Source organism: Salvelinus sp. IW2-2015, unplaced genomic scaffold (genome assembly GCF_002910315.2).
Source record: "Salvelinus sp. IW2-2015 unplaced genomic scaffold, ASM291031v2 Un_scaffold2249, whole genome shotgun sequence".
Lineage (NCBI taxonomy): Eukaryota > Metazoa > Chordata > Actinopteri > Salmoniformes > Salmonidae > Salvelinus > Salvelinus sp. IW2-2015.
Genome location: NW_019943578.1, coordinates 13,878 through 41,155, shown reverse-complemented (window position 1 = coordinate 41,155; position 27,278 = coordinate 13,878). Strand labels below are relative to the sequence as shown.

The 27,278-nt window shown below is 43.4% G+C and overlaps 2 protein-coding genes across 10 annotated transcripts; one reads left to right on the top strand and one right to left on the bottom strand.

Moving 5' to 3' along the window:
* Positions 1-1,146: 1,146 nt before the first annotated feature.
* LOC112073388 (centrosomal protein of 44 kDa-like) lies at positions 1,147-9,347 on the bottom strand. Of its 9 annotated transcripts, none has more exons than XR_011476527.1 (12): positions 8,965-9,103; positions 8,605-8,703; positions 7,866-8,024; positions 6,264-6,411; positions 3,268-3,414; positions 2,977-3,072; positions 2,635-2,787; positions 2,301-2,510; positions 1,982-2,045; positions 1,724-1,842; positions 1,424-1,481; positions 1,147-1,282 (listed from the first exon to the last, which is right to left on the bottom strand). XR_011476527.1 is itself a non-coding variant. In XM_070440124.1 (12 exons), the coding sequence occupies exons 2-12, from the start codon at positions 8,694-8,696 to the stop codon at positions 1,234-1,236; spliced, it is 1,275 nt and encodes a 424-aa protein (XP_070296225.1). In that variant the 5' UTR covers positions 8,697-8,703; positions 8,965-9,104; the 3' UTR covers positions 1,147-1,233. The 9 variants fall into 9 exon arrangements, 4 of the variants coding, with proteins under 4 accessions (XP_070296225.1, XP_070296226.1, XP_023996453.1 ...); XM_070440124.1 differs by having other exon boundaries at positions 1,424-1,461; positions 8,965-9,104; XR_011476526.1 differs by lacking the exon at positions 8,965-9,103 and adding an exon at positions 9,211-9,347 and having other exon boundaries at positions 1,424-1,842.
* A 5,611-nt stretch (positions 9,348-14,958) lies between these two features.
* LOC112073389 (F-box only protein 8-like) lies at positions 14,959-25,738 on the top strand. Its single transcript, XM_070440122.1, has 5 exons — positions 14,959-15,236; positions 16,723-16,849; positions 17,466-17,584; positions 17,653-17,849; positions 23,032-25,738. The coding sequence occupies exons 1-5, from the start codon at positions 14,959-14,961 to the stop codon at positions 23,217-23,219; spliced, it is 909 nt and encodes a 302-aa protein (XP_070296223.1). The 3' UTR covers positions 23,220-25,738.
* Positions 25,739-27,278: the final 1,540 nt, after the last annotated feature.

The following is a 27,278-nucleotide window of genomic DNA, read 5'->3' as shown; positions in this document are numbered from 1 at the left end:
ATTGCAGCCCAAATAAATACTTCAGTGTTCAAGTAAGACACATCTCAACATCAACTGTTCAGAGGAGTGCGTGAATCAGGCCTTCATGGTCGAATTGCTGCAAAGAAACCACTACTAAAAGGACACCAATAAGAAGACGAGACTTGCTTGGGCCAAGAAACACGACCAATGGACATTAGACCGGTGGAAATCTGTCCTTTTGGTCTGAGTCACAATGTGAGATTTTTGGTTCCAACCGCCATGTCTTTGTGAGACACAGAGTTGGTGAACGGATGATCTCCGAATGTGTGGTTCCCACCGTGAAGCATGGAGGAGGTGTGATGGTGTGGCAGGTAACCTAGTGGTTAGAGCATTGGGCCAGTAACCGAAAGGTTGCTGGATCGAATCCCCGAGCTGACAATGTAAAAATCTGTTGTTATGCCCCTGAACAAGGCAGTTAACCCACTGTTCCCCGGTAGGCCGTCATTGCAAATAAGAATGAGTTCTTAACCGACTTGCCATGTTAAATAAAAAGGTCAAAAACAAAAAAATGGTGTGGGGGTGCTTTGCTGGCGACACGGTCAGTGATTAATTTAGAATTCAAGGCATACCAGCATGGCTACCACAGCATTCTGCAGCGATACGCCATCCCATCTGATTTGCGCTTAGTGGGACTATCATTTATTTTTCAACAGTACAATGACCCAAAACACACCTCCAGGCTGTGTAAGGGCAGGAGAGTGATGGAGTGCAGCATCAGATGACCTGGCCTCCACAATCACCTGACCTCAACCCAATTGAGATGGTTTGGGATGAGTTGGACCGCAGAGTGAAGGAAAAGCAGCCAACAAGTGCTCAGGATATGTGGGAATTCCTTCAAGACTGTTGGAAAAGCATTCCTCATGTAKCTGGTTGAGAGAATGCCAAGMGTGTGCAAAGCTGTCAAGGCAAAGGGTGGCTACTTTGAAGAATCTAAAATAAAATATATTTTGATTTGTTTAACACTTTTTTGGTTACTACATGACTCCATATGTGTTATTTCATAGTTTTGATGTCTTCACTATTATTCCACAATGTAGAAAATAGTAAAAGTAAGAAAAACCCTTGAATGAGTAGGTGTGTCCAAACTTTTGACTGGTACTGTATATAATGGATTGTGAACACAAGTTGATATTTATCCATGATAACTTTATTCATCACTCACATACTAATCCAGAGAACAATTACAAAAATACATTTTTTAAAAGTCTGAATTTACATTGAGGGTTCTATACTTCTTAAAAGGCTGGAAGTGTCTTTCATCCTWAAACAAAGGAGAAGAACAAAACAAAGTTAATAATGAAATGAAGTTAAACATAAATGCAGTATTATTTTATATACAGTAGATGGTGTATTAGCCTTGGTTAACATTAGAGGGAATACAACATAGATCTAGAGTACTTACATGTTGGCTATCCTTTCCAATCTCTCTTTCATATTCTCCTACAGAAAATGAGTCAAGACTGAATGAAAAACAAAGGGCTTGATTTAATCCTTATTGTGGAAGATCCGCGTAAAAATTCGAAGGTAATTTCCAATTGAGTCGGCATATGCAGAGTTTACCGTGAATGAAGTCTCCTCGAACATTGCCTTTAAAATTTCAAATCGACCTATAACGTGGCTCTTTCACGATACTACAGATTGAATCCAGCCCAAATAGTCTTCTAATGTTTCCATTATATTTACTTGTAATATCTGMCATTACCTCTGGGGGTGCTGTTGTCACACAGGGGCTGATGGGATAGCTAGCAGAAGGGGTGGAGGACTGAGGACGCTCACAGCCAGAGTTGTGTAGGAGGCTCTCTGGAGGACTGGGTCTTGACTCTAAGGGTATGTGAGCATCAGTTGAACTTTTATATCACACTGGGAATTTGATCTTTCTATTACTGTATTTCAGTTGTTGTATACGATGGCCTCAATAATACTTTACTAAGACACTTTTATTGTCAAAATCAGTTCCAACCAGTGACTTCTGTTGCATTATCCGCCATGTGATGACTCCAACCTCCATTGATAAGTGACGACTCCTAGAGGGGGAAAAAAACAACCTTGAAAGCTGTACATTTTTCCATCTTTAAATCAGCAAACAGAGATACAGTAGACATTCTGGAATGGACTGACATCATTAGTTCAACATCTGCATCTGCTTCTACTTGTCATTAGATAGAGGTATGGAGAGTTCTTTAGAAGCGTCTCCAGATTGGACAGATGTGGTGTAAAGATCCCTTCCTACCTGGGCCATGGCTGACACACACGCAGACACACAGTATCAAAGAGCCTACCTGGGCCGTGGCGAGGGTCAGTCTGGTCTCCAGCAGTAGCACTCTGCTCTCCAGGTTCTCCCACTGGTGCTTGTCTATAGTGATCCTCCCGGCCGAGGCCTTCTCTAGAAGCTCCAGCCTCTGCTCCAGGGCCGAGAGCCTCCCCAGCCTGGTCTGGACCTGCAGCAGCTGGGCCTCCAGCTCTGCCAGCCTCCCCTCCACCACCAGGTCCTGGAAGGGTGGTCACAATCCAGTCAGTTTGTGTGTGTTTGTGTCACTTTGGTACTGTGTGTTACAGAGAGAAGGGCTGTGTSTGTCTGTGTTTATAATTGTGGAGAAATATGCTGGTAGTCACTGTTTGAGGGACTGTAGGTGCTTGGTTCTGGACCTCCTCCAGTCCCAGCCCCCCCTCCTCTTCCTCAGACTCTTCATTATCTGAGGTTCTACTAGAGGAGACCCAGGAGTCACCACCAATGTGTCTCTCCACTAGTGGCCTGCTTAGGGATAACTGTGGGAAAGAACCATCTCACCTAGTCATGTTAAGGCCGGGCCATGTATTCATGCAGCATTACAATGGACTATTTTAAAATGTTTAATTTAACCTTAATTTAACTAGGATAGCTCAGGCCTCTTTGATAAAGTGTAGAGTTGAACAGGTATGTTGGTCTACACKGTCATGTCCTTGGCAAAGACTTACTGTGGTGGCCATGGGGTTCATTGTTTCAGCCTGAAATGGGAGAGCCTCACTTTTGGAGTCTGAACTCGAGGCCTGAAAACGAGCTCTCGGCTTTGGCTGCAACACACACAGATGCAATACATGGACCTTTTCTTTTACCAGGTAGTCTATTGAGAACACCTTCTCTATTACAATACAGACATGATCTGATCAAGAGGGTGCAATAGTTAATTGAACCGTGAATACCGTGTCATCATTATCATGTTGTCGATGATGCTCTAGGCTCGTCAAAGCTGAGGGAGACAGACTGACCTTGTTGCCTTTGCTGAGCTCTTTGTGTTTCTGCAGGGCCAAGGCGATGACATCACAGAGGATGCAGGTCTTTCTTTCTGCATAGCCAAACTGGAGGAACTGCTGCTTGGTCAGGACGGGTTTGTAGTGGAAGAGATCCCGCAGTACCTAGATGTGGGTGAACAATAGACAGTATGACACACACACACACACACACACACACACACACACACACACACACATGGCTGAATTCTCCCTGCTGAAAAATTGTTTCAAATCAAAAATACACCATGGTTGTTTTTTCATTCAAACAGTAGAAAATGCAAAGATCAAAACAATATTCATTGAAGATCACTGAAAATGACATTGCAAAGTATCTGGTACAGGGGTTTTCAACTCATTTTGCGCCGGGGGCCACATTCGGTCTTCAAGAAGGTCCAGAGGGTCGCACTGAAAATGTGTTCATTTCTTCGCCATCAAAACGTGCAAAGAAATTGTCCTGTATCCAATGCTTTTGAAACTTTCGATGCTACCCGACTGTCTAGGTTTCATTTAAATGATTATTAGTGAGCTGGACACAGTCAAGAAACGGTATAAATGTAGGTCCATTATATTCTCTACACAGTTTCCATTTGGTTTTAATCATTTTAAAAGTATATAGAGTTCGTTTACCCTTCCAAAAAAGTACGTGTATCCCTTGCCTCGATACACATAATTCACGTGAAACGGGAATAATAGGAGCTGGAACACATATGACAAACCCAAACATTCTATTGATAATTGTAAAACTCACTATAGTTGACAGGAGTTCAGGGAAAGATGGCAGTACGTATGACAGGAGAGCTAAATGAGTGCTTTCCTGTTACACCGACTATAATGCAGAGCAAATGGCTTGTCTTCTCTTTGCACTGTCTTCTGTATGAAATGCTGCTGGTGTGTCGGCCCAATCTGTCTCCCATATGTGTGTGTGTGTGTGTGTGTGTGTGTGTGTCTGTGTCTGTGTCTGTGTCTGTGTCTGTGTGTGTGTGTGTGCCAGCCAGGCGAAGCAGTGACTGAGCGCCAGCCATCGCTCAGAGCGTCTCGCTCTTCCTTCTCCTTATCGGTTTCCCTCTCCTCTCTCGCCAAAATGAACCGATGCTGTGAGAGACAGATAGCTCGCCTGCGGGCCTCAGCCGCTAAGAGAACAGAAGAGGGGTTCTGATCCGAGATGAGAACTTGGACCAACATGGAGTTCCTGTGTTCACCGCAGGAATCAGGATTTCATGTGAGCCTTTAAAAAATATAATTGCTCAAGGACGCTGTGCTGCGACCACCGGTTGCCAGCTGGAAGGAAACACCACCAGAGAGTGTGTTAAATACAGATGCTGCAGATCAGGGCCCGCTCAGTGAAAACCCTCTGGTTCTGATAGCAGGGTTAACAGAGGCTACAGTACAGCCTCAACAAAAAGACTGAAAAACCCCTGATGCATTTACACAAGTCATTCCTTCCAAGTCCTCGGTTGGTTGTGATGAGAGAGGAGCTGTAATATTAGAACGTGCGATGAAGGAAATGGCTTGGCCTTGACCTGACCAAGCACAATATCATGGAAAAAGGAATTCCGACAGTGGAGGCCTATACCATTTCCCATAGATAAGAATGAATGGAATTCCAAGACTACTTTAAGACTCCATTCATGTCATTTGAGCGCCACAGGAATGAAAAGGAATCCCACATGTGGCTACCTTTTACTTCTACAGGGGAAATCCTGCACTGTTTCAAAAGGACTTTATTGGTAGTGAGTGATGCAATAGCAATGTTCTTCCGTGTGTGTGTATTAGAGGAAATATTGCGGTTCAGCTCAAGCTTGGAGGGGTTAAACCACAGCAGAGCATCTGGGTAGACAGCCGTTGGCCTCAGGAGACCCCAAGGAATAAACTGAAGTCACAGTGTGTGTGTCCATTGCCTCTGAGGAAACAACAGGAAACACTTTGCCATTTTGAACCATTACGATGATAACTGTGATGTATGAGAGAGGGATCTAGGGGAGTCCCTGTAATTGGGAGAAACTGTTTGTTCCGTGTTAGAGAGACGACACTGCATGGGGCCACATGGGGAGAGCGGTGGTGGGGAGCCTACTGGAAAAGTAGGACCCAGGAAAGTGAATGAACAGAGCATTAAATCATAGGGAGGGCATGAAGGAACGAGCCTGGGAGATAATACAGTCAACTGGGGAGTGATGCCAATGTTTCTCAAACGGGTAGGTCTAGGTCTGGATGTGGGATTGCTGCAGGGGGGGGGATACATTCGAAAACATGATTTCAACACTTAAGATGTTAGTCATTAGAACACAGACGCTCTGCGTCTTCTTCCTACCATACTAATGGAGACCTATGGAGTAAAACCCCTCCACTGTGCATGATGATAGTTAAATACTAAGGCTGTCATGGAAACATGTTAACCTACAGTACCAGTCAAAAGTGTGCTCTTGTGACACACCTACTCATTCAAGGGGTTCTCTTTATTTGTACTATTTTCTACATTGTAGAATAATAGTCAAGACATCAAAACTATGAAATAACACATCGTGTAGTAATGGAATCGTGTAGTAGAGTGGGCATTGCGTCAAAGAAGCAATGCGGCTTGGTTGGGTTGTGTTTCGGAGGACGCACGGCTCTCGACCATCGTCACTCCCGAGTCCGTACGGGAGTTGCAGCAATGAGACAAGACTAACTACCATTTAGATATTGCATTCCTCATGAAGCTGGTTGAGAGAATGTCAAGTGTGCAAACTGTCATCAAGGCAAAKGGTGGCTACTTTGAAGAATCAAAAATATATTTTGATTTGTTTAACACTTTTTTGGTTACTACATGATTCCATGTGTGTTATTTCATAGTTTTGATGTCTTCACTATTATTCTACAATGTGGAAAAGTCCAAATAAAGAAACCCTTGTCCAAACTTTTGACAGGTACTGTACACTATTACCCTTAATAGATATTTTTTTTAAGAACACAATAGAATCAATGTGTGGATTTACCTTGTAGATGCATTCGATAAAACGTAGGTCGTTCTTCCCAGTGAGTTCCACTCCGAAGCCCACCAGGTGTTCAGCAAGGTGTGGTGAATAGGAGATGAATGCATAACTCACTATGGGGAGAAAGGCAGAAGGATCCCCTTTGGCCAAGCTGTAGAGATAAAGCATAGATTGTGTACTACTGTTTTCATATGCATTAGTATCATTTAGGCCTAAAAATATATGACAATAACGCTCTGTTCAGACAGGTAGACCGATTATTCAAGAAACAAAAAATGTTTTTTGACCAATCAGATCAGCTCTCATAAAGATCTGATGTAATTGGTCAAAAAGACCAATTAGTGGGGGAAAAAAATAAGAATTGAGCTGCCTGTCTAAACGCAGCCCGTATAAACGCAGCCCAACACACATTTTGACATCAATGGAACCCAAACGAGTTCAATAAAAACTAGAAAAAATATATATACATTTGAAAAAAAGTGGCCAACCTTTTGTCTCCTGATTTTAAATTGTCTCACATCAACAGAAAATTGTATTTGAGCCACATCATTTTTTAAATTCCCCACAAGCATATTGTGTTTGATGCTCTTCACTTCAAAAGGAATCCCTGCTTCCCTGCTCATCAGATGTGCAAACTGGGGTCCTCATCAGAGGGGGCCCACGGCTGGTTAATGTAAAGCATGTTTACAAACCGAGTTATAGTCGGGCAGGGCGCCGTACAACCCCCTCTGCCGCCTGCCGGAGACTTCAAAACAAACGCAGACCATGAACTGTACCCGTGGCTACAACCCCAATCTGGATGTTTATAGGACTACAGATGTTTAGTCTGTCTTCCAACCAAATMATTTAGTCTTTGTCGCAAATAGCACCCTATATAGTGCGCAATTTTTTTAAACAGAGCCTTATGGGCCCGTAGTCAAAAGTAGTGCACTATCTGGGGAAGTGTCAAAGGCTTTTATTGACAATTACATGAAGATGCAAAGAGTCAATATTTGCAGTGTTGACCCTTCTTTTTCAAGACCTCTGCAATCTGCCCTGGCATGCTGTCAATTAACTTCTGGGCCACATCCTGACTGATGGCAGCCCATTCTGCATAATCAATGCTTGGAGTTTGTCAGAATTTGTGGGGTTTTGTTTGACCACCCGCCTCTTGAGGATTGACCACAAGTTCTCAATGGGATTAAGGTCTGGGGAGTTTCCTGGCCATGGATCCAAAATATCAATGTTTTGTTCCCCGAGCCATTTAGTTATCACTTTTGCCTTGTGGCAAGGTGCTCCATCATGCTGGAAAAGGCATTGTTCATCACCAAACTGTTSCTGGATGGTTGGGAGAAGTTGCTCTCGGAGGATGTGTTGGTACTATTCTTTATTCATGGCTGTGTTCTTAGGAAAAATTGTGAGTGAGCCCACTCCTTTGGCTGAGAAGCAACCCCACACATGAACGGTCTCAGGATGCTTTACTGTTGGCATGACACAGGACTGATGGTAGCGCTCACCTTGTCTTCTCCGGACAAGCTTTTTTCCCYAGATGCCCCAAACAATTGGAAAGGGGATTCATCAGAGAAAATTACTTTACCCCAGTCCTCAGCAGTCCAATCCCTGTACCTTTTGCAGAATATCAGTCTGTCCCTGGTGTTTTTCCTGGAGAGAAGTGGCTTCTTTGTTGCCCTTCTTGACACCAGGCCATCCTCCAAAAGTCTTCGCCTCACTGTGCGTGCAGATGCACTCACACCTGCCTGCTGCCATTCCTGAGCAAGCTCTGTACTGGTGGTGCATGAATGGTTGATTTATGATATTTATGATATTTGTGCATCTAACTTTCTCACTCATCATTATTACAATTCATTCAGATCTATCTAATAATGATAGCAAAAATGGAGGGACTATGTACAAAAAGTGTTGTCATTTCTAAACGGTTCATACCCTCAAATTAAAGCTGACAGTCTGCACTTTAAACTCAATCATTGTATCATTTCAAATCCAAAGTGTCAACCCACTGTCCACCAGTCTCGGAACACCTGATGGTCAAATCAGGTGCTGGAGTACAGAGCCAAACAACAACAAAAATGGTCACTGCCCCAATACGTTTGGAGCTCACTATATATCAGAATGAATGAACATATGGGGGATTTATTTCTCCAATGTAAGCAAGTAAAAATGACACAACTGTTCATASATCTCCTGCACTGCAACTAAGATACTGAATAGTGGAGCCATCATGTGGCCATCAACTGAACAACCACAACACAGGTGCCGACTGTCTCCTTCCCTCAAAGTTTGGGAACGTGGCACAATTGTTTARTTAGCACTGGCACACATTTTATCCATGACATAGCTAACATACCCATTATAGTCGACCTCTCTTGGGTACTTCAATGCCCGTAGTTGAGCATCCAGCTTCCGAAGACATCCTTTCAAATCACCGGTTGACATCATTGTGGACCTTGAACATGCAAATGGCAGACAGGTAACGTTACCACAACAATTCTCCCATTAACTATTTTGCAACGAATGGATAAAACACCAACTAGCTAACGTTAACTAACATAAACAATATAGYTATGTAACGTTACATGTTGGCTWKCTACCAWCACAGCTTTCCAGCAAGTTACTTGCTATGTTATAGGCTAACGTTAGATTTTGTTGAGGTGACACGTTGTAGCAGCTACTGAAACGGACCATAACACAAAATATAATAAATTACCTTATATTTAAGTAGAAGTGCTAGCCAAATTAGCTCGCTAACTAGACATGTATTTAGTTTGTTTTGCCCGGGTAAATAACATAACTGCCGCGATTGGTTGCCATGATAAGTTGAATCAGAAAAACTAGAAGGAAGATTCACAAGAGCACATTCGTAGCTAGATGGCGCTAAAAGTTTTGTTTGTAGACTTCTGGTTTTAATGTCGATGGTAAACTGACGACGACTTATGAAACAAGCAGAACTTACTAAATCCATGTAAAACGTCGTCTTTACTGTCTGTAGTTGAAAGGAAAGCCAAATTATTCTGGTTAGCTACCTTCAATGTGTTAGAAGAAACAAAGCAATGCACTGTATATTTTTTTGTAAAAAGTCCAATGGATTTCATTAGATTCGTTAGACTGCTCTGTGTACACCGACATTTTTTACTAGAATAATATTTTTTTAAACAAAACAATTGAAATATTGTATATATCATAGTTAAGTACCATTCACAATCGTTATATGGATTTACTCAGTTACAGCTACGTCATTTCCACCAATAACAAGCGAAACGTCAAACCAGACAACYGTGCGTGTGAAAAGAGGAGGGCGAAAGGAGGAGTTGAGGAAGCCCTATATTGAGTGATGGGGCAGATTAGGCCTGTTGTCACTTTGTGAGCAGTTTTTCTCTACAACAGCGAMGAGAGTGGGTCTTTTTGGCCAGCATTCAACGGAGATGGGAAYATCTGGTTACCGGTAGAAGACCCAAAACTATTCCCAMCGAAGTTGTTTACGTTCTGGACTGTGTATACGTCGCGGCGGCGGTACAATCTTCCATACAATTCAGGTAGGTGGCGCTGGTTACAATGGTCTGTCATTGACAAGACGAGCCTCCCCAATGGCTGGTTGGCTTGTATAATTATATTGAAGAAAGGCGAGGGCTTTAGGTCAATCTAACTTGATATATAATAATTTCACTATCAGCTTCTGAACATAACTTCAATGTTGATGTTGTTTACAGCAAGACACTGAACGTGTTTCCAGCCCACTACTGTCTGACTTTGTATGACAGTTTATCCAATTACTGAATTAGGCAAACGTCAACAGACGATGGGGCACATAACTCTAGTGCTTGACAGAGTATGGTCCCTCTGTTTAGCAAGAGACAGTTCTTATTACGTGACTACAGGTATGTATGAATGTCCTTCTCCCTAGCGTAACGTTTGCATTAGTTTATTAAAGATTGTACATTCAGTAGGCAGCTGATCAGAATGATTTCTCAATCTGTAAGCTGCGTCACTTTATTGACTGTACACAGACCATTGGGTRCAACATTCTCCGTACACACATGTACAGGTAGGCTACCACCTGTTTTTCCATCACGAATAAGTCAAAACCCACTGTAGATAGTTGCTCATTTTAAACTCAAATGATATGTTTGCAACCACCAGATTCAGTTAAAACACATTTGAACAAATACACCCTTAGGTCAGTTGACCTAATCCAAACAGTTTAGGCTATGTATCTAGACCTAGTCTAGGCCTACATGTCTAGAAACATCTATGACCTACAGTAACCCTCTCACCATATAACCAGTAGACTCRTGTCAACTTTAAAGATGCAACATGCAGAAATAGCTCTGCCTTTTCCTGGTTGCTAAAATTCTAATAGTTTGTGACAAAATAATCAGTCAGTGTAGAGAATCATTGTACCATCTAAACCGCTGTGAAATATGTTTTCCATATCCAAAAATAGTGTMTTTTCAGCTGTTTGAAGCTKGTGTACAAAAGTAAAAGATGCAAAAAATAAACATAACAGGAATYATGGACATAGCTTACAAAGAACATAACTACCACTTTTTAGACTTGCTTTCAATGAGACTGACATATCTAGAACACACATTTCTTTGAATTTGGTCAGCTTGCCCAAAAAGTTACATATTGTAGCTTTAAGACATTCCCCAGTGTGTTTTTTGAGCAGCCTACAGTCTTAATGCTCCAGCAGCAAGCAGGGAATGCTGAATAACAARTGCAATGGCATTGCAGCAATATAGCGGCRAGCAGCMTAGGAGCATGCCCACATCACATGGGGAAACAGACAATTGAGAACACGTGAGGAATTCCGAGGAGTGGGTAGGCTAAATAGGCTGGATTGAGATTCAGCTTTAGTAACAGGGATGGAAGATTCYAGCTTGATCCCAGATGTGTTTGGGCTGTCTTAACAATTGCCAACTCCTGTGGTGATTGTTAAGATGGCACAAACAAATCTGGGACCAGGCTATGATTCAGCTCCGAACCATTCTAAGATGCTGTTACAAGAGAGAAGAGAGTGCCTGTAGTGTAAACTGTCTGACATGTTATTTGTCACGTGCCAACTTACAGTGAAATGCTTACTCACAAGCTCTTTCCAAACAATGCAAGTTAAATGAGAAAAAAGGGGAAACAAACGTGTGACAAAAAAACAAGAATTAGAAATTAAGTTACAAACACACTCACTGAGACTGACTGACAGGGGAGTCGGAGAGAGTTGAATGCATGTCACCTAGCGGGTTAACTGAAGCGGCTTCTGGTTTATAATATAATACCACATCAATCTGTGTTGTGGATGGAGTTTGTTTTCATGGAGAATAGCTGGCATGATAGAGGGTAAATGATAGCAGGCTAATTGGTTTAGGCCTTGCCTCAGTTGCACTGTCTCCTGTCTGATGGGGTAACGGTTTAGATGGCTATAAATGGAAGGGGTAATATAGTCGTTCCTGGCCAAAGGATTATAAGGATAAAGATGGAGATGGCAGGCTTGATGCATATAGCAACTACACTGAACCAAAATAGCAACATGTAAATTGTTGGTCCCATGTTTCATGAGCTGAAATAAAAGATCCCAGACATTTTCCATACGCACAAAATGCTTATTTCTCTTAAATTTTGTACACAAATTTGTTTGCATCCCTGTTAGTGAGCATTTATCCTTTGCCAAGATAATCCATCCACCTGACGGATGCGGCATGTCAAGAAGATGATTAAACAGCATGATCATTACATAGGTGCACCTTGTGCTTGGGACAATAAAAAGCCATTCTAAAATGTGCAGTTTTGTCACAACACAATGAGACAGATGTCTCATGTTTTGAGGGAGCGTGGAATTGGCATGCTGACTGCAGGAATATCCACCGGAGTTGTTGTCAGAGAATTTGTTATTTTCTGTACCTCCAATGTTATTTTAGAGAATTTGGCAGTACGTCCATCCGGCCTCACAACCGCAGACCACGTGTAACCACGCCAGCCCAGGACCTCCACATCCAGGCTTCTTCACCTGTGGGACTGAAATTTAGGAGTATTTCTGTCTGTAATAAAGCCCTTTTGTGGGGAAAAACATTCTGATTGGCCTGGCCTGGCTCCGCAGTGGGTGGGCCTGTGCCCCCCCAAGCCCACAGATGGCTGCGCTGCTGCCCAATCATGTGAAATCCATAGATTAGGGCCTAATTTATTTAAATTTGACTAATTTCATTATGAACTKTAACTCAGTAAAATCGTTAATCKTTGCATTTATATTTTTGTTCAGTATATTTTGAAATGGCTTGTTGTGCAAAGTCACATTAGAATCTGCCTCGAACCCTTAGAGACTGTTCCAGAGTGCACTTTCAGGAAGCAATTGCTTTGATTTGATTAGGCTAATGTATGTGAGATGACACATGAAAGCAGAGGCAATCATTGAAATGTTTCTGCGGACAAACAGCTAAGGTCTGAATCCAGATTAAATTGACCCGTCACGGATGTTTCTCTATTTTGTGACAACCGCTGAGCCCTTCAGTGACTCAGCATAGCAGGGTAACTCCAAGGATATGAACGTGGGAGAAAGTAATTTGATACACTGCGATTTTGCAGGTTTCCTACTTACAAAGCATGTAGAGGTCTGTAATTTTTATCATAAGTAAACTTCAACTATGAGAGACGGAATCTAAAACAAAAATCCAGAAAACACATTGTTAGATTTTAAGTAATTAATTTGCATTTTATTGCATGACATAAGTATTTGATACATCAGAAAAGCAGAACTTAATATTTGGTACAGAAACCTTTGTTTGCAATTACAGAGATCATACGTTTCCTGTAGTTCTTGACTAGGTTTGCACACATGCAGCAGGGATTTTGGCCACTCCTCCCTACAGATCTTCTCAAGATCCTTCAGGTTTGGGGCTGTCGCTGGGCAATACGGACTTTAGCTCCCTCCAAAGATTTTCTATTGGGTCAGGTCTGGAGACTGGCTAGGCCACTCCAGGACCTTGAGATGCTTCTTACGGACGCCCTTAGTTGCCATGGCTGTGTGCTTCGTGTCGTTGTCATGCTGGAAGACCCAGCCAGACCCATCTTCAATGCTCTTACTGAGGGAAGGAGGTTGTTGGCCAAGATCTCGCGATACATGGCCCATCCATCCTCCTCCCAATACGGTGCAGTCGTCCTGTCCCTTTGCAGAAAAGCATCCCCAAAGAATGATGTTTCCCTCCATGCTTCACGGTTGGGATGGTGTTCTTGGGGTTGTACTCATACTTCTTCTTCCCAAACACGGCGAGTGGAGTTAGACCAAAAGCTCTATTTTTGTCTCATCAGACCACATGACTTCTCCATTCTCCTCTGGATCATCCAGATGGTCATTGGCAAACTTCAGACAGGCCTGGACATGCACTGGCTTAAGCAGGGGACTTGCGTGCGCTGCAGGATTTTAATCCATGACGGCGTAGTGTGTTACTAATGGTTTTCTTTGAGACTGTGGTCAAGCTCTCTTCATGTCATTGACCAGGTCTGCCTGTGTTCTGGGTGATCTCACCTTCTCATGATATTGATGCCCACGAGGTGAGATCTTGCATGGAGCCAGACAGAGGGTGATTGACCGTCATCTTGAACTTCTTCCATTTCTAATAATTGCGCCAACAGTTGTTTCCTTCTCACCAAGCGTGCTTGCCTATTGTCCTGTAGCCCATCCAGCCTTGTGCAGGTCTACAATTTTATCCCTGATGTCCTTACACAGCTCTCTGGTCTTGGCCATTGTGGAGAGGTTAGAATCTGTTTGATTGAGTGTGTGGAAGGTGTCTTTTATACAGGTAACGAGTTCAAACAGGTGCAGTTAATACAGGTAATGAGTGGAGAACAGGAGGGCTTCTTAAAGAAAAACTACAGGTTGTGAGAGCCGGATTCTTACTGGTTGGTAGGTGATCAAATACTTATGTCATGCAATAAAATGCAAATTAATTATTTAAAAATCATACAATGTGATTTTCTGGATTTTTGTTTTAGATTCCGTCTCTCACAGTTGAAGTGTACCTATGATAAAAATTACAGACTCTACATGCTTTGTAAGTAGGAAACTTGCAAAATCGGCAGTGTATAAAATACTTGTTCTCCCTGTATGCCTACCATCAGCTGTTGCCATGCCAGTGACTAAAATAACCAGGAAGTAATCCGATTGCCCAACATTTAAACAAGGTAGCACGATGGCCTCCGTTTTATATTGGATTGTTAAAATAGGACTTGGATCAATCAAATGTAATTATAAAGCCCTTTTACATCAGCAGATGTCACAGAGTGCTATACAGAAACCAAGCCTAAACCCAAACAGCAAGCAATGCAGATGTAGAAGCACGGTGCACAGGAAAAACTCCTAGAAAGGCAGGAACCTAGGAAGAAACCTAGGAGGAATCAGGCTCTGGAGAGGTGGCCAGTCCTTCTGGCTGTGCGGGTGGAGATTAAGAGTAACTGGCTATTTAAGGCCAGATTGGATGGCAGGAATTCCCAATTAATGCCTAGTAACTAGACACTGAGCTACTCTGTTTGATATTTCCTCTGAGGGAATAGGTTCCTATGTGACGCATGCAGACTGTGCTGCCTGTGTTGTCTTGCCTATACACCGATCCTGCAGATGGGTCAGGGCTGTGGAGGGTGCCAGGAACAAGCAGCTGCAGCAGGAGTACGGAGAGACTGGGACGCTGGACTGGCTTGACGGAGATCCCCGGGATTGGGGATGGAGATGGGGCTAACCAGGCCAGGCTCCCTCCCCGGGGTGGCGACCTGGGTGGAGGTCCCTGCCACCCCACCCCGCGCGGCTACCCCCAGCACTGCCAAGGGGCAGACATTACCAGCTGCTGCGTGCCCCGGGGGGAAGGAGCAGCAGGGTTTCATAGACCTGGAGTGCTTCCTCAGAGCTCAGCATCACATCCTGTTCCTACCTGAACGCTACAGACTCTGTCTGGCATCCTGCGTGTGGCAGGCCCTGGGCCACGAGGAGTATTCTGGGCAGGGGTGAGTAGTAGATGACAGGGTCTGTGGAAGGGAGCCAGGGGTGAGTTACGTAGACTGGCAGGGTCTGTGGAAGGGAGGCAGGGGTGAGTAGTAGACTGACAGGGGTCGTGGAAGGGAGGCAGGGGTGAGTAGTAGACTGACAGGGTCTGTGGAAGGGAGGCAGGGGTGAGTAGTAGACTGACAGGGTCTGTGGAAGGGAGGCAGGGGTGAGTAGTAGACTGACAGGATTGTGGAAGGGAGGCAGGGGTGAGTAGTAGACTGGCAGGGTCTGTGGAAGGGAGACAGGGTGGTAGTAGACTGGCAGGGTCTGTGGAAGGGAGCCAGGGGTGAGTAGAGAAGCTGGCAGGTCTGTGGAAGGGAGCCAGGGGTGAGTAGTGACTGGAGGGTCTGTGGAAGGGAGCAGGGTTGGTAGTAGACTGGCAGGGTCTGTGAAGGGAGCCAGGTGTGAGTAGTAGACTGGCAGGGTCTGTGGAAGGGAGCCAGGGGTGAGTAGTAGACTGGCAGGGTCTGTGGAAGGGAGCCAGGGGTGAGTAGTAGACTGACAGGGTCCTGTGGAAGGGAGCAGGGGTGAGTAGTAGACTGACAGGGTCTGTGGAAGGGAGGCAGGGGTGAGTAGTAGACTGACAGGGTCTGTGGAAGGGAGGCAGGGGTGGAGTAGTAGACTGAAGGTCTGTGGAAGGGAGGCAGGGGTGAGTAGTAGACTGGCAGGGTCTGGTGGAAGGGAGCCAGGGGTGAGTAGTAGACTGGCAGGTCTGTGGAAGGGAGCCGGGGTGAGTAGTAGACGTGGCAGGGTCTGTGGAGGGAGCCAGGGGTGAGTATAAGACTGGCAGGGTTGGTGGAAGGGAGCGCAGGGGTGAGTAGTTAGACTTGGCAGGGTCTGTGGAAGGGAGCAGGGGTGAGTATAGACTGACAGGGTCTGTGGAAGGGACCAGGGGTGAGTAGTAGACTGACAGGGTTGTGGAAGGGAGGCAGGGGTGATAGTAGACTGACAGGGTCTGTGGAAGGGAGGCCAGGGGTGTAGTAGTAGCTGCGGCAGGGGTTGTGGGAGGGGGGCAGGGGTGAGTACAGTTAGAGGGCGTTCAGATTGAATTATTCAAAACTAATGTCACTAATTGGTATTTTGACCAAATATGATCAGCTTAAAAAATGTGAAAAGTTCTGATGTTATTGGTCAAAAGACCAAGTATTGGACAAAATATCAGAATTGGCCAATGAGAAGTGTGCTGCAGGAAGTGTGCTGCAGGACAGGACCTGATATACCATTTACAGATTCATCTATGTTTTTAATTGTCCACAAATCATTCAAATGGTGCTTGCCACAAGTATGTATAACATTTACCAGGTTCTGTGTGACAATGTGCTTTTTTAATGGTTCAGAGTTGATTGGGTGATCATGTTTCTAATTGCAGTCCTCCCTTTTTCTCTGTCGCTCGCTTGTTCCCTGACTTGCTCGCTCTCTCTCTGTCTCTCTCTGGCTGTGCCCTAGTTTGTGTAAGTCCACATGGGGTCACTGTTCCATCTACAATAGAAGGCTCCCCTATGGCTTCTCATATAGAAGACTCTACATGATGCTAGATGAAGGCAGTCTGACGTTCAACGCTAACCATCAGGAGGTAAGTCATCTCTTTTTCACCTTTATCCCGAATGCCTCGTTCTCCTTTTTAAAGCACCACTTCCCCACTGAAACACTCCGGTTTCCCGGACGTCGATAAAGCCGGCTTAATCTGTTTCCGGGAAATTGTTCCATATATATATATATATAAGATTTGGCTAGATGTATATGGGCCAATTAGCTTTTTTTCACTATGTTATTGATTCTGCATAGATCAGCCTTCCTCACTATATGAAAACCACAAAAAACAATATGATTTAGAAATAGTAAGTACACATTGAACCCACCACACTTCAGCCCACCTTGAAGACAAATGACTACCAGCTAAATGACTTGTTTACTGCTGATGCATACATTCTGAAAGACATCAGCCTTGGAGGTCACTGCAGGTCAAAGCCTGGTTCCCTAGAATCTGTGGAACATTCTAATGGCGTTATTTGGTCTGCCTGTATCGCTAAGTGGATTCGGCTCACTATGGCCAGCCACTTAAAGGGCATGTGATAGCTGTGTGATGGACTGAGATGGTGCTGGGTCTCTTCTCTCCACTCTCCCCATCTAATCCCTCTTTCTCTGTGTGTGTTTCATATTGACTCTCTCTCTCTTTTCCCCCCCAATAGGGTATCAGTTACTTCATGTCCAAAGGCATACTGGTGGACCACCCCAAGGAGCTGGCCAAGTTCATCTTCTGCACTCGCACGCTCAACTGGAAGATGCTGAGGGTATACCTAGATGAGAGGTGGGTTTTCTTCATCGAATTTTCACGGGGCTTTTTTCAAATTCTTATTGGCTTGTCTCTAATTGCAGGAGAGATGTGTTGGACGAGCTGGTCACTCTGCACAACTTCAGTAACCAGTTCCTGCCTAACGCACTGAGGGACTTCTTCAGACACATCCACGCCCCAGAGGAGAGGGGCGAATATCTGGAGACGCTTATCACCAAGTTCTCCCACCGCTTCTGCGCCTGCAACCCCGCCCTGGTTCGGGACGTGGGTCTCAGCCCAGGTCAGTGCACTGCAGGGAGTTGTAGTTCTAATCYGCAGGGTGTTGAGGGAAGTCGGATGAGTGGAGGGGATTGTAGTTCTGGTGCACGTTATGTTAATTCAGCCTATGTGAGCAGAGGGAKTTGTAGTTCTACAGGATGTTTAGTTTAGTTTGGGGTGGAATTGTAGTAATAAATTAGTTCATGGGAATTGTAGTCCTGACAGGTGTTGCGTTAGAGGCAAGATGTGTGTGGGTGCTGCAATGTTTTTGTCTCTTTTTTTTGCCGATGATCTAGCCGTCTGCTCGCGCTACAGAGTGCTATATCGGTCTGCTAATACAGGACTAGTAAAGGCCCAGCGCACTAYTTCTGTAAGATAAATGTATGGGCCTCCTGAGAGGGGCAGTGGTCTAAGGCACTGCATCGCAGTGCTAGAGATGTCACTATAGACCCGGGTTCAATCCCGGGCTGTATCACAACCGGCCGTGATCGGGAGTCCCATAGGGAGGCACACAATTGTCCCAGTGTCGTCCGGGTTAGGGAGGGTTTGGCCGGGGGGGGGGTCTTTAATTGGCTCATCGCACTCTAGCGACTCCTTGTGGCGGGCCAGGCGCATGCAGGCTGACCCAGGTCGTCAGTTGAACGGTGTTTCCTCTGACACATTGGTGCAGCTGGCTTCCAGGTTAAGGGGGCATGTGTTAAGAAGTGYGGTTAGGTGGRTCATGTTTCGGRGGACGCATGACTCGACCTTCGCCTCCCCGARCCCGTTGGGGAGTTGCAGCGACGAGACAAGATTGTAATTGGGGAGAAAAAGGGTGTAAATATATAAAGTCGGGTCCATAAATATTTGGCCATTGACCATATTATTATTTTAGCTGTCTACCACAGCATATTGGAGTTAAAATTAAAGAATGAATATGAGCTTTAATTTGAGGGCATTTACATCTAAATCGGGTGAACGGTGTAGGAATTACAGCACTTTTTATATGTGGTCCCCCCCCATTTTTAAGGGACCAAAAGTAATTGGACAATTGGCTGCTCAGCTGTTCCATGGCCGGGTGTGTGTTATTCCCTCATTAGTTAATTTACAGGTAAGCAGATAAAAGGTATAGAGTTGAGTTCAAGTGTGGCATTTGCATTTGGAATCTGTTGCTGTTAACCCTCAATATGAAATCCAAAGAGCTGTCACTGCCACTGAAGGAAGACATCATTATGCTGAAATATCAAAACAAACCCATCAGAGAGAAACATTAGGTGTGGCCAAATCAACTATTTGGTACATTCTTAAAAAGAGAACACACTGGTGAGCTCAGGAACACCAAAAGACCCACTGAAAACAACTGTGGTGGRTGACAGAAGTCTTTCCCTGGTGAAGAAAAACCCCTTTACAACAGTTGGCCAGATCAAGAACACCTTCCAGGAGGTAAGCGTATCTGTGTCAGTCAACAATCAAGAGAAGACTTCATCAGAGTAAATACAGAGGGTTTACCACAAGATGTAAACCATTGGTAAGCCTCAAACAGAAAGACCATGTTAGAGTTTGCCAAAAAGGCCTGTACATTTCTGGAACAACATCCTATGGACAGATGAGACAAAGATCAACTTGTACCAGAATGATTAGAAGCGTATGGAGAAGGGAAGGAACTGTTCATGATCCGAAGTATACCACCTCATCTGTGAAGTATGGTGGAGGTCGTGTTATGGCGTGGGCATGTATGGCTGCTTCCCTTGTATTTATTGATGTGACTGCTGACAANTATACCACCTCATCTGTGAAGTATGGTGGAGGTCGTGTTATGGCGTGGGCATGTATGGCTGCTTCCCTTGTATTTATTGATGTGACTGCTGACAAGCAACAGGATGAATTCTGAAGTGTTTAGGGCTATATTATCTGTTCAGATTCAGCCAAATGCTTCAAAACTCATTGGACGGTGCTTCACAGTGGAGAGGGACATTGACCCGAAGCATCTTGCGAAAGCAACCCAATACTTTTTTTAAGGCAAAGACGTGGAATGTTCTGCAATGACCAAGTCAATCAGCTGACCTGAATCCAATTTGAGCCGCAAGAACGCCCCAAGAACAAGCAGGAACTGAAGACTGCTGCAGTAAAGGCCTGGCAGAGCATCACCAGGGAAGAAACCCAGCATCTGGTGATGTCTATGGGTTCCAGACGTCAGGCAGTCATTGACTGCAAAGGATTTGCAACCAAGTATTAACTCATTTAATTTGATTGTTAATTTGTCCAATTATGTATAAAAATAGTTGTAATTCCTAAATGGTTCATACAATACATTTTACAAAACCGTTAAATTTAAAGATAAATCTACACTTAGAGCACATCTTGATTGTGTGTCTTTATTTTTACTATTTTCCACATTTAGAATAATAGTGAAGACATCAAAACTATGAAATAGAATGTGGAATCATGTAGTAACCAAAAAAAGTGTTAAACAGATCAAAATATATTTGAGATTCTTCAAAGTAGCCACCATTTGCCTTGATGACAGCTTTGCACACGCTTTGCATTCTCTCAACCAGCTTCATGAGGTAGTCACCTGGAATGCATTTCAATGAACAGGTGTGCCTTGTTAATTTGTGGAATTTCTTTCCTTCTTAATGCGTTTCAGCCAATCGGTTGTGTTGTTACAAGGTAGGGGTGGTGTACAGAAGATGGCCCTATTTGGTAAAAGACCAAGTCCATATTATGACAAGAATTATAAGACCTGAAGGTCAGTCAATCCGGAAAATGTTAAGAACTTTTAAAGTTTCATCAAGTGCAGTTTCAAAAACCAACAAGCGCAATGATGAAACGGGCTTTCATGAGGACTGACACAGAAAGGAGACCCAGAATTACCTCTGCTGCAGAGGTAAGTTCATTAGAGTTACAAGCCTCAGAAATTGTAGCCCAAATAAATGCTTCAGAGTTCAAGTAACAGACACATCTCAACATCAACTGTTCAGAGGAGACTGCGTCAATCAGGCCTTCATGGTTGAATCGCTGCAAAGAAACACTACTAAAAGGACACCAATAAGAAGATAAGCTTGCTTGGGCCAAGAAACACGAGCAATGGACATTTGAGTCCAAATGTTAGATTTTTGGTTCCAACCGCCGTGTCTTTGTGAGACGCAGAGTAGGTGAACGGATGATCTCTGCATGTGTGTTTCCCACCGTGAAGCATGGAGGAGGAGGTGTGATGGTGTGGGCGTGCTTTGCTGGTGACACTGTTGCTGATTTTTATTTAGAATTCAAGGCACACTTAGCCAGCATGGCTACCACAGCATTCTGCAGCAATACGCCATCCCATCTGGTTTGTGCTTAGTGGGACTGTCATTTGTTTTCAACAGGACAATGACCCAACACACACCTCCAGGCTGTGTAAGGGCTATTTGACCAAGAAGGAGAGTGATGGCGTGCTGCATCAGATGACCTGGCCTCCACAATCACCCGACYTCAACCCAAGTGAGATGGTTTGGGATGAGTTGGACCGCAGAGTGAAGGAAAAGCAGCCAACAAGTGCTCAGCATACGTGGGAACTCCTTCAAGACTGTTGGAAAAGCATTCCAGGTTACCTCATGAAGCTGGTTGAGAATGCAAAGTTGTCATCAAGGCAAAGGGTGGCTACTTTGAAGAATCTAAAATATATTTGGATTTTTTTGGTTACTACATGATTCCATGTGTGTTATTTCATAGTTTTGATGTCTTCACTATCATTCTACAATGTAAAATAAAGAAAAACCCTTGAATGAGAAGGCGTGTCAACTTTTTACTGATACTATATATTAATTCCAATTTTTCAGGGGTTGCTTCAGCACCCGATAMTTTCCGCGGCTATGGTAAGTGGATGTTGTAGTACTGGCAACAGATGGATTCAACCAGTCTAGACGTAGGTCTGCTTTAGAGGACCGAGCCCTAGAAGACCCAAGTACTGTAAAAGGCCCTTTACTCCACTAAGAGCTAAAAGGAATAGGTGATGTCACTGTAAACACCTGACATCATGCGTCTSTCTGGTCTTGTCGACAGCGCCTGCAACCACCTGCCAGTTTCTGCCACAGTCGAACAACTCCTAACTCGGGGTCCACGCTCAACAAATCCCACAGGCTTTAGGACTTCTCTCCTCTGTTGATCTCCCCACAATGCCTCTGTAATTTACAAAGGGCTCTGATGTTGCACTTGACCCAAGTTGTCCTGTCCTTGTTGCATGAATCAAATGTGTGAAATCTTTGTACTAACACTGTCATTGGTCCCTAAAGCCACAATAATCCCACGGGCTTAAAGTGTTAGGAGAGTGAGGGCAGCGCTCCAGCCAATCACAGGACGGCGTTGTAATAACATCTGGCGCGGTTCTCGGTCGTCCTGGAGGAGAAGTCGGCTGATTTATTATAAACTTACTGMCGATAGAATTGGCAGAGCAGTAAAGGAGGAGCGGAGATGTACGCTCTCACACTTTCTCTCGCTCTCTCCCACTCTAAAGAGACCCCCTGTTCAACCCCTCTTAGTCTGCCCAGAACCAGGGCTAATACCCACACTGTAAGGTCTGAGAATATGAGTAGATATGTCTCTTTCCTTCCCTGGTATGTGTCCTGTCTTAAAGGAATATTATTCACACTTCAGAATGTGTTTTTTGTTTTTTTTGTAGACGTGTCATTATGAAGCTATTTTTCTTTATCTGCCTTTCTCTTCTTCTGATGCTCTTTTCTGGTCTTCCCTTCACTCTGTCTCCCTGTCGTTTATTCTTAAACTCCCACCCACCCTCTCAGCCAAGTGATGACCACACAATGAACAGAGAAAGTATTGCTGGACTGAGAAAGACATCAACTAAAACATTRRGKCTGGCTAATATATTGAATACATGTATATTACTAAGCAAGATAAAATATGTATTTTGTTGGYGTGTGTGCCCCATCGCCATTATTGATCTAAAGTCTAAAATAGTTTTTTAGGTAAACACCATCACTTTTATATATATCATTTAGCAGACGCTATTATCCAGGGTGACGAAGTGCCTTGCTCAAGGTCMCATCGGCAGATTTTTCACCTTGTCGGCCCAGGATTCGAACCAGCAACCTTTGGGTTACTGGYCTGACGCTCTTAACCGCTAGGCTAGCTGCCACCCCACAGCTCCATATAAGACTTTATCTTCATTGGATGCTTGGTGCTGGGACTTGTTTGACCTCTCTCACATTCTGTCCATCTCTCCTCTCCAGATGCGGTGTATGTGCTCTGCTACTCGCTCATCCTGCTGTCGATTGACTTGACCAGCCCGCACGTCAAGAACAAGATGTCCAAACGCGAGTTCATCCGCAACACGCGCCACGCTGCCCAGAACATCAGCGAGGACTTTGTCGGCCATCTTTACGACAACATCTATCTCATCGGCCACGTGGCGGCCTAACTGGGAAGTGACGAGGAGTGGAAGTCGGTGATACACGAACCAGTGATTGCACTGATGCAGGATACTACTTTGGACAATAGTTGTTGCTGGTAATCCTCAATATATGGTCCTGTACTGCTAGCAATGCTTGTTTCCATACTGGGTGGGAGGCGATCTGTTCTCYGGCTGTAGAGCCAATGGAGACCAAGTAGCGTAGAGATTTGGCCCGCCCACATGAAGTGACATCTTAAGGTGCGAGGCCTCAGACAGGCTAGACGTATATTCAGCACACAAGTAGCATACGACAATATAATCAGCTACTTCCAGCTTAACCACGCAGAAGTGTAGCTCCAGTATGTTAAGGAAGTCAAGAAGAAGTTAAACATATGCTATGAACAAGGACTGAATATTATTACAGCAACAATTAGCAGTTGTGGTTCACATTATACTGTTTTTGTTTTGTGAATTGCTCTATGAGTTTTGAGTTTAATATTCTGGTTTTCTTTTTTAAATTAATGTTGTTTTTGTTGGAATGTTTTTTACGATTTAGAGGAACTTAAAAGAATGACTAATGGGCTGGTAGAAACTCCACTGCATTTTTGTCTTTGTGAATTAAAATGCATTTCCAAGAGGCACAACAATTAATCCAACCACATTTACAACATGGAATCCTTTTATTTTTATCAGAGAACTTCAAAGGACTATTTGCGTCCATTCCAAAGTATTTTATGAGTTGTAAAGCAATCGCCATGGGTCATACTCTGAATTGATGTGTGTGTGGATGACTCGAATGTCCATGGGAATCTCGGAGAGTCCAATTTTGAGTTTGTAATGTGAACTCTCATCTGCATGCATCTCAGCTGGGTCCTATTAATTAGTGTGCAAWATTGAAAACGTTTTTCGCCTACGGAAGACAAAAATGTTTCTTATTGGACAAGTCCAATTAGTTTCTCAATGTTGCAATCCATTTTCTTCTATTTGGCGCCTAATGAACACAACACTGGTAATACAGCTCTTGATTGTTGATGGAAAAATAGGTGTCAAAGTTGARGACAATTGTTCAGTGAGTTTTTACCTGGGCCCAAGCTGGGATAGGTAATGTTGGTAAATGAAGGTATATGTTAGTGTATCTATATTACTTTATCCTTTTGTGTTGACAAGCATTCTACCCCTTCAAAACAGGCTGGATCCCAAATGACATCCTATTCCCTATGTGTTGCACTACAGTTGAACAGGGCCCATAGGGCTCGGGTCATAAGCAGTGCACAATGTAGGGAATAGGGTGGTATTTGGGACACGTTCCGGCACTAACTCTAGCACCGATGCCTGCGTTTTATATATATTTTCCACTCATTGGTCTTAATCTTTTCACGTCCAGATCTGATTGGTCAAAAGACCAATTAGTGAAGAAAAAAAAGATCAGAATTGGGCTGCCTGTGTAAACAGCTGAAGTGACACCACAGATATGAACGTTAATCTTTCCCACCATCCTTTGCAGACTACATTTATATTGTGATTTGTTGTATGTGTGTGACTCTGGACTGATACCTCTATCATGTTTAAATCTTCCTGTCAATCTCTAATCTATTCTATGACTGCAACCTCTCACTCTTTCTCTCCCTACCTCTCCCCAGTGACTCTAAGGGCTTGATTCTATTTGCTACAAATGTCCAGAAATATGTCATCTAGATCAGACATACCTCTCTGACATGTAGAATAAGGAATCATGTCCGCTCTATTTGTGACATTTCTATATGCAGTGTTCAGTAGATTGCACGTGGCCCAGGACTACAAGATTGTTTCTTTTAATGATTACTAACTAGTGAGCACTTTAACCAGSGGGTGTTTTCTGTCCACACTGTCTTCTGATTCATATATATCACACTATTTAGTTCTCACATATCTGAAGGACTGTTTGTTTTCTATCTGTTGTCTTAGCCATGCAGTCTTTATTATTAGTTATAGTGCCAATAAACAAAATGTTGAAAATGACAACCACACTGACATGTGAACCTGAGCAGAATAACTACTGTGGTAAATGTTTGCRTACAATTGATTTAAAACCCAGATTTTATTTTATTTGCACATGTATATATTTAAGTATAGAGATTTATATAAGAAACATTTTATTTTGATGTATTTTAACAAAGATTTTTTTCCCCCTCATAAGTAGACCTGTTTTTGCACTGACGTTTTGTATGAGCACTGGACTGCATGCAGAGAACTGAGTCTTTGCACAGTTAATGTTCTCCACTACCATGATCAATTTAAGTGATTTGAKATTATTATTCTAATATTTATGAAATGTTAATTACACTTAGTTTAACAGCAGCAAATGACAGTACAGACTTTTTTTTWTTTWATTCTTCAATTCCATGTACATTTTAGTTTCCGGTGTGGATTTATGGATTGAGATTTTTATAGACAATTCCCATTTCAACAGCCTAACAAAACCATTTACATCTGAGATAGGTTGCTGAATGACAACACTGGAAATWAAACATGTCTAGATTGTATAAAAATAAAACTCTGAGAAAATATTCCCCTTGTGTTGAGCTGTGACTATTTCTACAGTGATCATAATGTTTTTATATTCAAGATCGTGACCATTACTGATTCACCCTTCGACTATGTACGCTATATTTACGAATTAGGTCACCTATATACACTTCTCAACACGGCTCTCAAAACTACCAAACCCCATTTCAAAGCCCCGATCCATAGTGTATATATTAACCATAGAGTTCCTCTGAGCCTGTCAGTGTATAGATAGACAGGAGTAAATCGACTCCAGACACAACATGACYCTCGACCTCTAGCAGAGTGTGCTTTATGTGCTGTAAATGAAAAGCGAGAGCATCACAGGGGCCGTCAGCAGAGAGATACAGGGCCCTTGGAGCTGCATGGGAGAGGGGTCAATCTGAGAAGGTTTAAGAGAGTGGTGATGCAATGCGTACCCCGATCCTGTTTAGCTCTCCATAGCGCAGGGAGACACACGGGACCATGTCTAGGAGGGAGAATATATAACTTAACTTTATTTGTCTTCCTCAAACACTCATTTCAGGGCCTACAAAAAAACAWAGCAATGCCAAATACTAAGCTAAATTGGATGGAGAACTGAAATGGTTCATGATTGAATGGTTGGTAACCTACTTTGGATGATACGATCCATTGGCTTAATGATTCATTTACTACCAGCTTTTTCMGTCAAACACATGTTAGTAACTAATTAAGATATGATTGATAGCCTACCTATCATTGTTGCAACAACCATGGGGTTATTCTACATTGAGGACCTATATCTACAACTGTGCCAAAAGGAGCTCCAAGCGCCTTCCATTGCTCTTATTACATAAAAGCAATACTATTTAAGAAAATCCTACATGCAAGTTACATTAATTCATAGGAATCGTCGTGTTTAATTGACTGACATAAATTACTTTCTGATAAGGCAGATTCTTAACATGAGTAAAGCGATTACGCACGAGTTGACCCTGTAAATCAGTCGATGAGGATTTGTGCCAAACAATCTACTTATGCGCATAGGGAGGAAGGATCGAACATAAGATAGAAAGATTACAGTTAGTTCACCACACTGACCATAAAATTGTACATGCAACATTAATATAGKTACATTTGGGGGGCGTATTATTCTTTATGCACTTTGTAGTAATTTGCAGCATTAAATGGAAATTGTGATTGTTTATTATTCTGCACCTTTTTTTTTTATTACACAAAACTTATTAGCCTAGCTCATACATGTTCATTTATTGGGCCATACCGTTCATTTAATTTAGTCTATGTGCATCTGAAACTGAAATGTATGATGAAATTAGATTTTTTTCCCCCTACCTTCCAATGAATAGGCTATATTTGATTCTGCCCTGTTCCCATAGACTAATCAGGGTTTCCGACAGTTGATGCTGTTTATACAGGTAACGTTTTTTTTCGGGGTGGCTGACACCGAGGTTGCCTTTCATTTGGAATGATTGATGAAGTCCTTACGGTTCTCCATATTCTGCAGTTTGTCAACACAACTACCTGCTGAGGGAGCGGGACGCCACGCTGTCGCTGCTGAGG

What these genes read in the sequence shown, in the direction of transcription:
- LOC112073388 (XM_070440124.1), bottom strand. Translation starts at nt 8,696, where the DNA reads ATGATGTCAACCGGTGATTTGAAAGGATGTCTTCGGAAGCTGGATGCT. An exon ending in TTATCGAATGCATCTACAAG is followed by an intron (nt 3,415 to 6,263) that starts GTAAATCCACAC and finishes ACCCACATCTAG; the next exon opens with GTACTGCGGGATCTCTTCCA. An exon ending in AGCTCAGCAAAGGCAACAAG is followed by an intron (nt 3,073 to 3,267) that starts GTCAGTCTGTCT and finishes TGTGTGTTGCAG; the next exon opens with CCAAAGCCGAGAGCTCGTTT.
- LOC112073389 (XM_070440122.1), top strand. Translation starts at nt 14,959, where the DNA reads ATGGAGATGGGGCTAACCAGGCCAGGCTCCCTCCCCGGGGTGGCGACC. An exon ending in GAGGAGTATTCTGGGCAGGG is followed by an intron (nt 15,237 to 16,722) that starts GTGAGTAGTAGA and finishes GCTGTGCCCTAG; the next exon opens with TTTGTGTAAGTCCACATGGG. An exon ending in AGGGTATACCTAGATGAGAG is followed by an intron (nt 17,585 to 17,652) that starts GTGGGTTTTCTT and finishes CTCTAATTGCAG; the next exon opens with GAGAGATGTGTTGGACGAGC.